This window comes from Nyctereutes procyonoides, unplaced genomic scaffold (assembly GCF_905146905.1).
Source record: "Nyctereutes procyonoides isolate TBG_1078 unplaced genomic scaffold, NYPRO_anot_genome, whole genome shotgun sequence".
In the NCBI taxonomy this organism is placed as follows: domain Eukaryota; kingdom Metazoa; phylum Chordata; class Mammalia; order Carnivora; family Canidae; genus Nyctereutes; species Nyctereutes procyonoides.
Window position 1 is genome coordinate 7,465,536 of NW_026575048.1, and position 15,548 is coordinate 7,481,083.

General features: G+C 49.6%; 1 protein-coding gene across 4 annotated transcripts in view; it reads left to right on the forward strand.

The window, feature by feature from the left end:
• The first annotated feature begins 973 nt into the window (after positions 1–973).
• Positions 974–15,548, forward strand: part of ATP6V1C2 (ATPase H+ transporting V1 subunit C2) — a 52,869-nt gene continuing 38,294 nt past the window's right edge. For all 4 annotated transcript variants that reach the window (XM_055327308.1, XM_055327310.1, XM_055327309.1 and 1 more), the window contains exons 1-3: positions 974–1,051; positions 2,374–2,528; positions 4,708–4,775. In XM_055327308.1, coding sequence (XP_055183283.1) covers positions 2,400–2,528; positions 4,708–4,775 — 197 coding nt within the window. In that variant the 5' untranslated portion in view covers positions 974–1,051; positions 2,374–2,399. The remainder of the gene's footprint in view (positions 1,052–2,373; positions 2,529–4,707; positions 4,776–15,548) is intronic.

Below are 15,548 nucleotides of genomic sequence, written 5' to 3' on the forward strand. Positions count from 1 at the left end.
TCCAGAACCTATGCGGACCTGTTGGCGCTTCTTCCCACGGATCAGTCCTGTCGCCGGGGGGTTCCCGAGGCCCCGTGCTGGGTCCCCGCGAGGCGGGGGAGGGGAGAGGTCCGGGTCCCGGGGACCGCGCGCGCAGCCCTCTCCTCTCGGGCGTGCAGGTCGGGTGCGCTCTGCTACGTCGTGGGCCGGAGCTCCCCACCCCGCCCCCGATGCTCCCCAGAATCCCGCCTGCAGCACCCCCGAGGGGGACCCAGGCCCCCGATGCTCCCCAGAATCCCGCCTGCAGCACCCCCGAGGGGGACCCAGGCCCCCGATGCTCCCCAGGATCCCGTCTGCAGCACCCCCGAGGGGGACCCAGGCCCCCGATGCTCCCCAGGATCCCGTCTGCAGCACCCCCGAGGGGGACCCAGGCCCCCGATGCTCCCCAGAATCCCGTCTGCAGGCACTCCCGAGGGGGACCCAGGCCCCCGATGCTCCCCAGGATCCCGTCTGCACGCACCCCCGAGGGGGACCCAGGCCCCCGATGCTCCCCAGGATCCCGCCTGCAGCACCCCCGAGGGGGACCCAGGCCCCCGATGCTCCCCAGGATCCCGCCTGCAGCACCCCCGGGGGGGACCCAGGACTCCGATGCTCCCCAGGATCCCGTCTGCACGCACCCCTGAGGGGGACCCAGGCCCCCGATGCTCCCCAGGATCCCGTCTGCACGCACCCCCGAGGGGGACCCAGGCCCCCGATGCTCTCCAGGATCCCGCCTGCAGCACCCCCGAGGGGGACCCAGGCCCCCGATGCTCCCCAGGATCCCGTCTGCACGCACCCCCGATGGGGACCCAGGGCCCGGGGCGCGCGGAGGCCACAGCCGGCGAGGGGCCCCGCGCGGGCGGCGGCGGGAGGCGGGAGGCGGGTATGCAAATGCCCGGGGGCGGGCGGCGGCCTCCCGGTCGGGATAAAAGCCCGGGGCGGGGCGCCGTGCAGCAGCCGCTGCCTCCCGGGAGCCGGCCGTGCGCTCCGCCCCGCGCCCGCCCGCAGCCCCCCGCGCGGCCGCCGGCTCCGGGTAAGGACGCGCGGGGTCGGGGGCGCGACCCGGGGGCCGGCGCTCGCCGCCCCCCCTCGCCCCCGCCTCGCCTCGGCCCCCGCGCGCCGGCCCGGGCCGCGCTTTCTCCGTGGGAACCGGGGAAGCGGCGCCTCCGCGGCGCCCTCGGCGGGCCGGGCGGGCGGCATCTCCGCGGGCCGCGCGCGCGGGCCGGTGTGTCCCCAGGCCTCGGGCCCCGGACCGCCAGGGACTGCGTTCGTAGCGCGCGGGGGCAGGAGGGACCCGGGGTGTCCGGGGGGGGGGCGTGAGACGCGAGGCCAAAGGAAAAGCTTCCCGGACGCGCCCGGGCCGCCCCCCTCGGGAGGCGCTGGGAGGGAGGAGCGGGCCGGGGACCGAGGTGTGGGCGTGTGCACGTTTGAATGAGCAGGACTAGTGGCCTTCGGAAGCTGCAGACCTGAGGCCCGGCGCGCTACCCACCTCTGCACGGTGCACACCTGGGCGTAGGGAAAAACGACCTTCGTAGGCCTCCCACCACCCTTTCCACGTATTTGTGAAAAAGTGGAGTTCTTCTGAGGCCTGTTTTAAGATTTTACTTATTTATTTGAGAGAGAGCTTGAGCGCAAGCAGGGGGGAGAGGCAGAGGGAGAGAGAAAAAGGGAGAAGCGGACTCTGCGCAGAGCAGGTTGCTGCTCAGCCCAATGCGGGGGTTCCAGGTTCCCAGGACCCTGGGATCGCCCCCCGAGCTGCAGGCAGACCGAGCCACCCAGGTGCCCCCCCGAAGTCTGTTTGTAAGGGTAGCACTATTCTCCAGGTTGGTCAGTTAAGATCCGGGGTTTGTCCAAGCAAGCCCCTGTTGTGAGATTGCCTCCTTGTCTCTTTCCTGCCTTCACCCCATCCTGCATCCCACAAGGTACAAGGTGGAAAGGAGGAACTATTTCAGAGGGCCCCACGCCCAGCTTGCTGTGCCCTGCGTGTGCATTATGGTGTCAGGAGTGTGTGTGTTTTGGGGGGGGGGATAAAAGGAACAGGAGTCTGGTTCTCCCCAACCCTCTCCCCCAACCCTGGAAACCAGTCAGAACCACCCTAGGGGTGGCTTGGGAGTCTTTCTGGCGCCCTGAGGGCTTTCTGAGTGGAGATAAGAAACGTTGCTTTGTGCATATGGTGTCCTTGGAACTAGAGAATCTGAATTGGAAGGTCAAAGGGGCAAAGAATGAGAAATGGGAAAATCAACACATCCTCCAGAGGATTAATTCTGCGGGAAGGGAGTGCGGAAGGAGTAGAGAGATATTTGACACTTGTCTCCTCCTGTTTCTGTTTGTGTATGTTGCTGTGGTTCTGGTCAGTAACTGGATAAAAGAAGGCGGGAAGCATGTCGGAGTTTTGGTTAATCTCTGCCCCTGGTGATCAGGAAAATTTACAAGCTCTGGAGAGGATGAACACCGTGACCTCCAAGTCCAACCTGTCTTATAACACCAAATTCTCGATTCCAGACTTCAAGGTAAAAATCCTGGAGAGGAGGAAGGAGGTGATGGATTGGGGTGGGTGGATGTCTTCTGGGAAGCCAAGGAGAAAATAACAGGGCGAAGACAGCGAGGCTGAGGACCAGCCTGGGGGTGAGGATGGACAGGGTGAGTCAGCGGTCTGGATGGGACTTCGTACCACAGCCCGAAGTTAGTTGTGGTTCCTGTGGGCTTAAAGACACAGGACAGAACAAGCAGGGGGAGACGGGTGTGGGTAGAAGTGTCTTCAAAAAGTGGGAAGAGCATTTTACACACCTGGGCCCTGTGAGTTGTTCTAGGATTCTTCGTGTGTTGTCTTGGACACATAAGAAGACCAACAATACAGTTTAAACGTGCGGGCTTGGAGAGCTGCATCCTTGGTAGCCCAGAACCATTGGGTAGTCCCCAGTAGAGCTGGGAACGTGGTGGGAGATAAAGGATCCTTCTGGTTCTGGTGGAGAGGCAAGAAGGCAATTTAATGATAAGTGGGCAGATGGCAGAAAGAGATAGGACAGGAAAGAGGGATGAGGCAGGGGAGTCTAAGGGCTCTGCAAGAGAACAAAGTTAAGATGAAACAAATATGAAGGAGAAACAAGGTGTGTAATAATCTTTTTGCTTCAGAAGAGTGGAATTCTTGTCATGCCTCCTAAGATCGCACGTTTCCAAAAGGAGAAGCTTGAGGCTTTTTCGATGACACCTGTGCAAATGCGTTGTGGGTGCTGGAGGGGTGGCCCCAACTGCCCAGAGGCAGCTCTTCTAGCAAACTGTCACCTAATCTTCTTTCAAACCTCAGTCTGCCCCTCTGCCCTACGAGCTCCGCCATCAGCCACCCTAGTTATCGGTGATGCTACTGTATCTGCGAGCATTTATTGAACAACATGTTGGGGGCCAGGCACCTTCAGCACATCATCTGGCATCTTCACAAGTCCCACGGTATAAACCAGGAAGAGCCAAGAAGGAGACCAGGGCTGCGGATCTGGGGAGTGGCAGCACTGGTTTCTGAAGCCATATGTGGCTGCTTGTGCAGACGTCCCTCTGTCTGGTGGCCCATGCTCTAAAGGTTTGGGAATTCAGCATGCACACGCTGCAGACTCCGTAAGGCAGCGTGTTAGACTGGAGGGAGCAAAGATAAGAAACAGGAGCCTCCCCCAAAGTTGCTTAACATCAAATTGCCTGGAAAGGAGCAACTGCACTCACAAGAGCTATCCGGGCTTCGTCCGTTCCTAATTAGCTTTCTTAAAGTATTTTTTTAAAGCATTTTTAAATGAAGGTATAGTTGACACACCACGTTAATCCTGATTACTCTTCAGTGCCTGATGGGTGACTGGTGACACGAAAACAAAGTCCTTCCTTCTGGCTCTGTGGCTAGACCTTTAAATACAGCTTTGGACGCTGTAATCATTTTTCACTTTAAGAAACAGATCGTTACAAGAAATCTGAAAAGAAAAGGCCTTGAAGGACTGATGAGGTGGGAGGGAGAGCTGGCCCCCGGGCCAGCAAGATTATTGTTAGTAATAGCAAAGAACAGACATAGGGACTGGTTGCACATTTTGGAGAAGAAAGGCTTTAGAAATGGCAATTTCCTTTTTTTTTTTTTTTAAGATTTTATTTATTTGAGAGAGAGAACATGAGCCGCGAGGGTGGGGGTGGGGGTGGCAGAGGCAGAGGGAGAAGCAAGAGCCCTGCTGAGCAGGGAGCTCAAGGCGGGGCTCAGTCCCTGGACCCTAGAATCATGACCTGAGCCAAAGGCAGATGCTTAACCTACTGAGCCACCCAGGCGCCCCAGAAATGGCAGCTTCTAATGTGCTTTCTGCTACATCTGCTCCTCAACTGCGGGGATTAATCACATGACTAGCAAATCCCATTCTAAGAAGAAAATGAGCTGGGGTCTCATGGTGACCTAGTGGTCACTCCTTCCTGTGGCAGAAATATGACGTTTATCCCAGTTTATTATAATAACAGCAATAACAACAACAATGATAATTAAGAGTAAAAGTTCAAAAATATCCCAAATCCACGGATTCTCTTTAACAGCTCTTCCCAGCTCCCAGTTGGGCCATTGACCAGGAATAGCGAAGGCAAGATGAAGGTTACAGAACTCCCTGCACCGTTGTTGAAAGTGACCTACCCTTCTCTGCCAGAAAGCGTGAGCCTCTAACTTCTTTCCGATCTTTCTAGGTGGGGACCTTGGATTCCCTGGTTGGCCTCTCCGATGAGCTGGGGAAACTCGATACCTTTGCTGAAAGGTAAACTATTTCTTATTTACTGCAAACAAGTGAGAATTTGACATTGTTGTCAGAGGACACAGTGCTCTTGCTTTGGCTGAACCCATACTTGTCCAAACTGAGTCCTAGAAGTCACATGAAGAGCCAGTGTGGGTCCCCATGAGGGCACCAGTTGGACAGCAGCACCTGGGGACTCTCAGGTAGATTTTTTTTTTTTTTTGCTGGAGGCAGCATTTTTTTAGGGGGCTACCTTCAAAATGAAGAGAACTATGGCATAAGGTAAATGAAGAGAACTATGGCATAAACTTGTCGATGGGGAGCCTGGGTGGCTCAGTGGTTGAGCATCTGCCTTTGGCTCAGTATGTGATCCCAGGGTCCTGGGATCCTGTCCTACATCAGGCTCCCCAGAGGGAGCCTGCTTCTCCCTCTGCCTGAGTCTCTGCCTCTCTCTGTGTCTCTCATGAATAAATAAAAAAAATTAAAAAAAAAACTTTTAGAAAAGTAATTGATGCAGGTTCCCCCAAGGCTTTATATATTTTTTTTAATTTTTTTTTATGATAGTCACACACACACACACACACAGAGAGAGAGAGAGAGAGAGAGAGAGAAAGGCAGAGACACAGGCAGAGGGAGAAGCAGGCTCCATGCACCGGGAACCCAACGTGGGACTCGATCCCAGGTCTCCAGTATCGCGCCCTGAGCCAAAGGCAGGCACCAAACCGCTGCGCCACCCAGGAATCCCCCAAGGCTTTATATTTTAAAGTTCTTTGTTTGGTTTTGTTTTTGTAGTAATAGAAGCACATAGTAAAAAATTCGAAGTGCAGACGGAAGGCTATCCAGTGACATGTTTTCTTCTCATCTGGTTTCTTCTTTCCTGTTCCCTCATTTCCCCCCTTTTGTGGCAACATTACTGTAATTTTGAGGAGCACCTTCTGGACACAGCCTGTACATGCATAATCAAATATGAATATGTCCCGAAAAGCAGTTTTACACAAATAAGAGCGTATGTCCTCCACCTTGCTTTTTTCACCTAATCACATATTTTAGAGATAGTTTCATGTCAGTCCATAACTGGGTTTTTCTACTGGGCTCTATTCTGTTGAATAGAGATTCCCTAATTTACTTGTATTTCCCTATTGAGGGACACTTAAGTTTTCTGGTCTCTAGCTGTTACAAATAATGCTGTATGGTGGTCCTTTTTTCTTTGTGCACATGTAGGAGTAGGATAATTGCAAGTTGAAATGCTGGATTAAAGAATATTTGGATGTAAACTTGTACAGATATGCCCACATCACCTCTCCAAGGAATTATTCCCATTCCCATTCCCACCAAAAGTGTGTGAGGATGGTTCAAAGTCTTAAAGTCCTTTATTAATTTTTAAAATTGTTACAAATCTAGTACATAATCTCTGGAAAATACAGATGGATCTCAGAGGACCATGAAAAAGAAGATATAAATCAAGGGCACCTGGGTGGCTCAGTGGTTGAGCATCTGCCTTTGGCTCAGGTTGTGATCCCGGAGTTCAGGGATTGAGTCCCGCACCAGGTTCCCTGCAGGGAGGCTGCTTCTCCCTCTGCCTGTGTCTTTGCCTCTCTCTGTGTGTCTCTCATGAATAAATAAATAAAATCTTTAAAGAAAAAAAAAGAAAATCCAAATCACCAGTAATTATGCCATTCAGAAGATACCACTATGATGTCATGTTGTATTTACAGTAGAGACCTCCAATTTTTTCTCTGCATGTTATTTATGCATGCATATATTAATAATGGTGACATTTGTTATATGTATTTTGTAACTTGCTTTTCTCCTTATATCTTCTTGTAAAGATCATTTATTTGAGAGAGAGAGCAAGAGCGCTTGCATGAGTGGGGCAGAGGCAGAGGGAGAGGGAGAGAGAGAGAATCCCAAGCAGGCTCCACACCCAGCACAGAGCCCGAAGCGGGGCTCGATCTCACAACCCTGAGATCATGACCCTGAGATCATGACCTGGGCCGAAGTCAAGAGTTGGATGCTCGACTGACTGAGCCACCTAGGTACCCCTCTCTTCATATCTTATATCCTGTGGATCACACTATTAACTATTCCACTCTGAGTGTTATACCCTAGGGATTTGCCATAATTTGTTTATTTGGGTGTTTTAAAATAATAACCCCCAGTTTTAGTGCAACTGAAAACGTGTTAACAAATGTTCTCATGTGAATGAAAAAGAATGCAGGTGGGGTAGATGAAGAAAACAGTCCACGAGGCCCAGGTCATGACCAGGACACCCGCCACTTAATCTTGCTGCCTCCATAGAGGGTTTCTGATTCTTGGGGCCTATGGACTTTGCTGGTGTTTCTTTTCAGCGCAAAGGTGATGTGATGTGTCCCTGCCTTTTTAACACATTTTTAAAGGAGTCCTAGCGATCACACTTTAAGGATTCTTAATCTGCAGATTGGTGCCATGAGCTAGAAATTGGGTTTTCTGGATTCTTTTCTCGTTCTTTTCTGGTTTTCTGGTTCTGTCGCTGTTCACCTACCCCTAGTCTGAGAATGAAAAGGATGCTTTGTTAGTAACATTCTGATACACGTGGGATGTTGCTCCAACCACAGGAAGGCAGTCCTGGTCACCAAGTAGTTGGCACCAACTTTGAAAAAGAAAACTAGCCTTTGGCTTTCCTATCTGTAAAATGGGACAATAGTGAGCATCTCTGTGCTTTCACAGAAGAGTGAAGGGGAGTAAAGTCATGTTATATCAAGTACTATAAAAACCTAGGACATGTTCTTTTTTTTTAAGTTCTTTTTCATGAGAGGCACACAGAGAGAAGCAGAAACACAGGCTGAAGGAGAACAGGCTCCCTGAAGGGAGCCCGATGTGGGACTTGATCCCAGGATCCCCGGATCATGCCCTGAGCCAAAGGCAGATGCTCACCCCCTGAGCCACCCAGAGGCCCCCCTAGGACATGTTCTATGAAAAGTTAACATCTGAGGAACAGTGGCCTGATTCCTAAATATCAACTCCTTTCTTAGGCTACTCCGCTGCACAGGAGTTGGGTCTGACAGACAGTGGAGGCAGCTCACTGCCCTAGGCTCGCGATTACTCCTGATTTTCTCCGCAGCCCTGACACACCGCAGCATGAGGGCCATGCAGTGAGGAGCGGCAGTATTGCCATAAGAAGTGTTTCCAGGCCTGCTGCAGAAATGACCGCGAGTCAGCATTTTGTCCTTCTAGACTTTTTTAGACCCTTCTAGATCTTTCTTTGCTACAAATTGTCTGCCCTAGTGCAGGTCCCGTGGCCTGTTTCTTATTCCTCTAGCTCTAAAATTCTATGATCCTGGATTATTATTTCCACCTTCATTTCCTTTTGTTTTGTTGTTTTGCCTTGTTTTTATTTGTGTTCTGTCCCATACCTAGTGGTTGCAACAGCTTGCTTGCGCTGGTGCCATGGCATGTATTTAAGAAGTACTATGAAAATAGTGTGAGCAGGCAAGGTTAAGGCTGTCATCGTGAAACAGATAGGACCCATACGAATTAAGGTGTTTTCAAAAAGCAGGGCTAGGCGTGGTGAGAATGGCAGTCACAGTGCATTGTTTTATTTTTCCTTGTGGGTATATATTCTCTAGAGCCTTCCTTCGGAGGCGGGGCCGGGAGAGGGAAGTGGTGTGATCTGAGCACCCCTTATTTCTAGCATTTATTTAGTCCAGGGGCCCAGGGTTCTTTGTCTTAGAAGTTAATGCTGGAGTTTGGAGTAAAATGATAGGATATACACTACCTGCAGGCCTGCAGGTCTTTGAAACGTCCTACCTCATCCTTTAAAGGGGACATGAGTGTTGTTAGATAAATAAATGCTAGCCCAGGCAGCACAAACCTGTCAGCACTGCTTCTGGCCAGGAGAACAGAGGAGGGGCAAGTGTTTTCAAGGTGTATTGTTTCCATATCCTTTTATTATTTATTTACTCGGGGCACTAGAGTGTTTTTCCATGTAGCTAGAAGGCAGGTTTTGCTTACTGCCTTCTTCTTCTTCCTTTTTTTTTTTATTTTTTAATTTATTCTATTCTTTATCTGCCCCCCCCCCCCATTTACTCTATATTTACCCTGGAATTCATGAACATTTGAGAAACCGAATGATTTTATCTTGAAAGAAGCGCACTGCCTCCCTCCCCCCGCCCCCCACCTTTATCAGTGTTTGAGTTCTTCACGTTATCTTAGCTGGTTTTGCGGTGCGGGTTGAAATATAGTTACCTTGCACAGGTGCTTTGGGCACTTAAAGACACCGCATGGGGCTCTGTGGCACACGGGTGACTGTCGCTTGCCCCCTGAGTAAAGTGCCCAGCTTCTGGGCTAGCTGGTGGCTTTTCTTTACCCATGTGGCTCAGGGGGAGTTGACTGAGGGTTAGCTCAAAGATGTGGATCACAGATTAGATATCTGAGTGCGGATGTCTGCTTAATGATGCAGATCTCAGGGAGTGGGTTCTTCTAAGGGCATTCTAAAGACAAGCAAATATAATTTAAAACATTACCCTGGCTGCATGACATTTCTTCAGGTCATTAGAAAAATATCAATTGAGTGCCCCCCCCCTTTTATTTGACAGACAGAGAGAGATTAAATGCAGGAGCTGGGGGGAGGGAGAGGGAGAAGCAGACTCCCTGCTGAGCAGAGAGCCTGATCCCAGGACTCTGGAATCATGACCTGAGCCAAAAGCAGACACTTGTTTAGCCAACTGAGCCACCCAGGCGCCCCAGTTGAATGCCTCTTAATGCTGTGTGCTTTCTAGACTCCTCAAAGCTGCCTGGCAGTCCTACTGCATGTGTTGGCTGTCCTCCTGTTCTTGATAACTATTTCCAACCTCCCCCTCGCTGTAAACCCCCTGAACACCTGCTCAGGCTGCTCAGCCTCCCCAGACTCTCCTCCCATCCCCTGTCCTGGTGGGCTCCTTCTTCATGGCATTCACAGTGTCCTTGTGCATTTTCTTCTGCGATCATTTGGTTAATATCGGCCTTCTAGCTAGATCCTGAGGTTAGTCATTGGTACACGGTAGATCCCTTACACCTATAACTTTGTAGGCCCTCAAAAACCAGCTGAATGAATGAACAGAAGAATCCTGAAATATTAGAGCTGCACAGACCCCTAGAGAGCTAATTTAACCCAGCCATGCTCCAGATGAGGAATGCCCAGAGAAAGACCTGAGTGGGCTCAGGGCAGCCTCGAGGAGCCTTGACCCGGATTCACCCATCAGTCATTGTTAGGATTTTTTTTTTTTTTAAATACAGACATTTAAAAATGGCTCACTCATGTCTTATTCATTGCTCAGATAATTAACATTGGCATTTTACAAAGTATTTGTAAATATTTAAAAATTTAAATGGTGTAACAATCAAATGGTATAAAAAGGAACAAAAAGTTCCACTTTACCCCAGTTGCTCTCCCCGTAGGCAATCATTATGATGGTTTTGTATTGTTCCTTCTTTAGTAAAACAAAACAAAAACTACACATGCCTTCATGCTCCTGCCCTAATATTTACAAACCTTAAAGATCTCATTGTGAGATATCTCCTAAGCATGAATTTTTTTTTAAATTCAGATATATCCCAAGCATTTAGGACAGAACCTATCACATGGATGGTGCAAAGATCTTGCTGATAATTCATTTAGGATTATATTGAAATTAGGGGGGATTAACACTCTTATCATTTTGAGTATTTCCTTGAGCACAGTGCATCTTTCAAATGACTTAATTATTTTTCTCCTTCCTCTGAAAGAGAGTTTCCATGTCTCATTCAATAAAGGTTCTGCATGGTATCTCATTGACTATTTCCACTCAAGTTTTATTTTTTTTTAATTGCTATTAGAAATGAGATGTTTTCTTTAAATGCTTACTGTTTATAAATAGAGATTTTCATGTACTAATTTCATGACCCACAAACTTACTGAATTGGAGCTAAGGCGGGAGGCCAGGGAGTCTGGCTCCAGAATCCTCACTTTTAACCACAATATTAAGGTGGGTCTGTTGTGTGACAGCACAACATTAGAAAGCTGTATTAATGTAAGAATGATGACAGCTTTGTAAAAAGAATTTGGAAGTTTTACTCTGTTCTCCATCCTCTCCACGATGTTCACACAGCGTCCACTAGCCACATGGGGCCTTTGAGTACTTGAGAGGTGGCTAGTTCGAAATGAGATGTGTAAAGTATGAAACATCACATTACAAAGACTTAGCACCCCCCCCCAAAAAAAGGAAAATCCTAATGTTTGTTGAAACAGTAATGTTTTGGATATTGGGTTACGTAAAATATATAATTATTATTTTTTAAGATTTTATTTACTCATAGAGACACAGAGAAAGAGAGGCAGAGACACAGGCAGAGGGCGAAGCAGGCTCCATACAGGAAGCCTCACGTGGTACTCGATCCCGGGTCTCCAGGATCATACCCCAGGCTGCAAGAGGCGCTAAACAGCTGTGCCATTGGGGCTGCCCCGTAAAATATATTATTAAAATTAGTTTCACTGTTATTTTTTTTAAGATTTTATTTATTTATTCATGAGAGACACACACACAGAGGCAGAGACACAGGCAGAGGGAAAAGCAGCCTCCATGCAAGGAGTCCGACTCAGGACTCGATCCTGGGACTCCAGGATCAGGCCCTGGGCTGAAGGCGTTGCCAAACTGCTGAGCCACCGGGACTGCCCTATTTCACTGTTATTTTTTTTAGTGTGGCTATTAGGAATTATTATTATTATTATTATTATTAAAGATTTTTATTTATTCATGAGAGACACAGATTGAGAGGCAGAGACACAGGCAGAGGGAGAAGCAGGCTCCATGCAGGGACCCCGATGTGGGACCCAATCCCAGGACTCCAGGATCACACCCTGGACCGAAGGCAGATGCCCAACCGCTGAGCCATCCAAGGATCCCCTACTAGGAATTTTTAAATGACACTTGTGGCTCAATTATATTTCTATTAGGCAGCATTGGGCTAGAGTCTAGACAGTGCTTCTCAAACATACAGATGAATCCCCTGGGGATCTCAAGAAAAATGCAGATTCTGACTTAGGACCTTGCATTTCTTACAAGCTCCAGTTACATATACTGATACTGTGCTGCTGGTCTGCAGACCACACTTGGCATGCCACCTCCACACCACTCACGTCAGTGGCTCTTGAACAGCAGCGTACAAGAAAATCATACGGAAGCTTTGTTAGGAAACATATTACTGGGGGCACCTGAGTGGCTCAATGGTTGAGCATCTATCTGCCTTTGGCTCGGGGCATGATCCCAGAGTCCCGGGATCAAGTCCTGCATCGGGCTCCCTGCATGGAGCCTGCTTCTCCCTCTGCCTGTGTCTCTGCCTCTCTCCTCTGTGTCTCTCATGAATAAATACAATCTTTAAAAAAAAATAGATTACTGGAGGGGTGCCTGGGCGGCTCAGTTAAACATCCAACTCTTGATTTCAGCTCAGGTCATCTCAGGGTCATGAGATCGAGTCCCACATTGGGCTCCATGCTGGGCATGGAGCCTGCTTGAGATTCTCTGCCCCTCCCTGCTCCCCCCATGAGAGAATAGATTACAGGACTCCACCTGCAGAATTTCTGATTCAGTAGGTCTGAGGTGGGGCCTGAAAATCTGCATTTTCAGTGTGAAGTAAGTGAGTCTGTTTCTATCTTTGGCCATTTGAAGACCTCATGGGACCACGTGTATTGCTGCTTCTCCTGAATGTTCCATGGGTGCCAAGATGGGTGCATGCTCTTGTTCTCATTGTACAGCGTTGATAGATGTTTATAGGAACAACAGTTATCACCATTTTCATATCTGCTCTGTGCTTTGGTACCTGATGCAACTTGTCGCTCTTGCTGGAGGCATGAAGGCTATGGGGGTTGCCACTCGCTGTGTGTGCCTCTGTTTGCCCTGTTTTCTGTCTTGAGTTCACGCACCGCCCTGTTCTGGCAACTGCCTTTCAGCGATCACTCATCGTGTGCCGGGCGCTGTAGGAGGCGCTTCTCATTTCTCTGTTTCCTCATGGAATCTTCGCCACAGTCCTGCGAACTGGGTAAATACCCGCTCGTGATAGATGAGAATACGGAAGCCGCTTGTGCAAAGTCACGTAGCTGGTGCGTGTCAGGCCTTACCCTGGTCCACCTGCTTCTCTCTTCGCCTCAGCCAGGGGCCTGGGAAGGGGACAGGTAGCTTCTCCCCTGCCAGCCCTGCCTTCAGGTCCTGCTGTGACACTCTCTGCTCTGCCTGAGGTGACTCAGTCCCTGACCCCCCCCCCCCATCTCTAGCTGCTCTCACCAAACCAGAAGTTGGGCCAGCAGGGAAGGAATGTCGGCTGGTGGCCTTCTGTGCAGCAGGCCTGGGGTCAGGGGAGGCCTGAGGCAACATTGTGAAATCCGCAGAATAATCCTTTGGAGGCTAAATTTAGTCAAAGGCTCTTACTTCCATCTTAGATCTTGAGCAGCTCCTGGGCCCCACGGCTCCAGTGTTCTCCAGGCCTCAGCCCAGCGAACCTAACCTCATTTGCTCGCTCAGCCCTCTGGCTTGGCTCTTCACACCGTAACGAGATGGCTGTCACCCTTGTTCTCAAGAACTTCAGGAGCAGCTTTATTTATTTTTTTTAAAGGTTTTATTTATTTATTCATAACACACAGAGAGAAAGGCAGAGACATAGGCAGAGGGAGAAGAGGCTCATGACGTTTGTGCTTGAGACCTTCCTGTGGCTTTCCAGTGCCTTCGATATAGAATGCATGCTCTTAACTCTGACTTCCAGAACCTACTGAGTTGGGCTTTGGAGTCCTCCCTCATGCCCTCCCCACCAACCACCACCCTGGCCCCATGCTGCTCTGGGTTCAGGCGCAAACTGCCCCGGACGAGAAGGCCCCCCACCCTTGCAGGGCGGGTTCCTTCTTGTCATCCCCATCTCGGGTTAGATGTCACCTCCTCCAGAGGCCTTTTCCAGACTGACTGACAGCCTTGTCCTGCCAGGTCACCCTGTTTTGATACTTGCATTCCACCTGCCACTATTTAATACTTTTGTTTTTTGTCTTTGCCTGTTTCCTGTAGAATATAAGCCCTAAGAAAGCAGGTAAGCAGGTTCTGGAACAGCGCCTGACTCATAGTGGGAGCTAAATAAATATGTACTGAATCCGTGTCCCTCATCTACCCCATCAGGAGGTCATAAGCCTCCTCTTTCAGCCCAAATGATTTCCTGAGAATTAAAAAAAAAAAAGCACAGGTCCTTGGGCACTACCACCTCCAGGGATTCTGATTAGGCTTATCTGGGGTGGGGTCCTGGAACATGCATTTTATTTTATTTTATTTCATTTTTTAAAAAGATTTTTATTATTATTTATTCATAGAAATGCAGAGAGAGAGAGAGAGAGAGAGAGAGAGGCAGAGACACAGGTAGAGGGAGAAGCAGGCTCCATGCAGAGAGCCTGACATGGGACTCGATCCAGGGTCTCCAGGATCACGCCCTGGGCTGCAGGCGGCGCTAAACCGCTGCGCCACCGGGGCTGCCCTTTTATTTCATTTTTTAAAGCATTAATTACTTGACTAATTTATTTATTTATTTATTGGAGAGACTGAGAGTACAGAGGGAGAGAAAAACTTAAGCTAACTATGTGCGTAGTCTGACTGCTGTGGGGCTTGAACTCATGACGCTGAGATCATGACCTGAGCTGAAATCATGAGTTGGGCACTTAACCAAATGAGCCACCCAGGCGCCCCTTGGAACCTGCATTTTAAATAGAAGCTTAGGGTGATTCAAGAGACACAGAGAGAGGGCTGGAGACACAGGCAGAGGGAGAAGCAGGCTCCCTGCAGGGAGCCCGATGCAGGACTCGATCCCAGGACCCCAGGATCACGCCCTGAGCCAAAGGCAGACACTCAGCCACTGAGCCACCCAGATGTCCCAACCCCATTTAATCTCAACGCACTTCCAGGAAGTTGATCTCTAGGCCGGGGACTCTCAATTATATTAAAAAGTTCATAATAAAAAAAAAAAAAGTTTGTTTCTGAACCGGTCATACATTCACACGCATCCAAGATCTGAACAATGAGAAGTCTCCCGGACACCTTACACCGTCCGCGCCCCATCTCACCCCTTCCCTGGCCCCTGCTTAAGGAAACCAGTTTTAGGTGTTGCTCGGATACATTTTCGGAGCCTCTCCCCTTTGGAAACGCAAAGTAGTAATCCAAATGGGCGTTTTGCATCTTGGCTATTTGTCACTTAGCAATGTGTCCTGGGAGATTCTCCTGTTGGTTCATAAAGAGCTGTCTCTTTCCCAGCTACCAGGCCCCCCACACAGGGAAGGTCCCATCGTTTATTAACCAACCGCAGAGGTGGACACTGGCTTATTTACTCTCACGGGGAAGGGGAAGGGAGCCGTTCCCAATGGTGCTGCAGTACCCAATCCCGCACCCAGACCATCACTTTGCACGGAAGGGTGTGCAGGTGTATCCGCAGGCCGAATTCTCCGAAGCAGACTGCTGACTCACTCCGAGCGTCATATGCTTTTGTAATTTTGATGGATGTTGCCAGATTTCCCTGCGCTGACCATTTTGCACTTCCACCCTCGATGATGAAGAGTCCGCATTTCCCTAAACCTTTCTCATCAAGCGTGTTATCAAATGTTGGGTTTTTATGAACTTGACAGCTCAGAAATGTGACCTGGGGATAGTAGCTTTTTTTTTCCCCTAGTGGCTGTATTTAGACATGAATGACAAGCAATAGACAGTTTGATGAGTTTTGAAATACACATGTCTGTGAAACCATCACCACATGTCCCTTTCCCTGCAAAAGGTCCTCTGTGTCCCT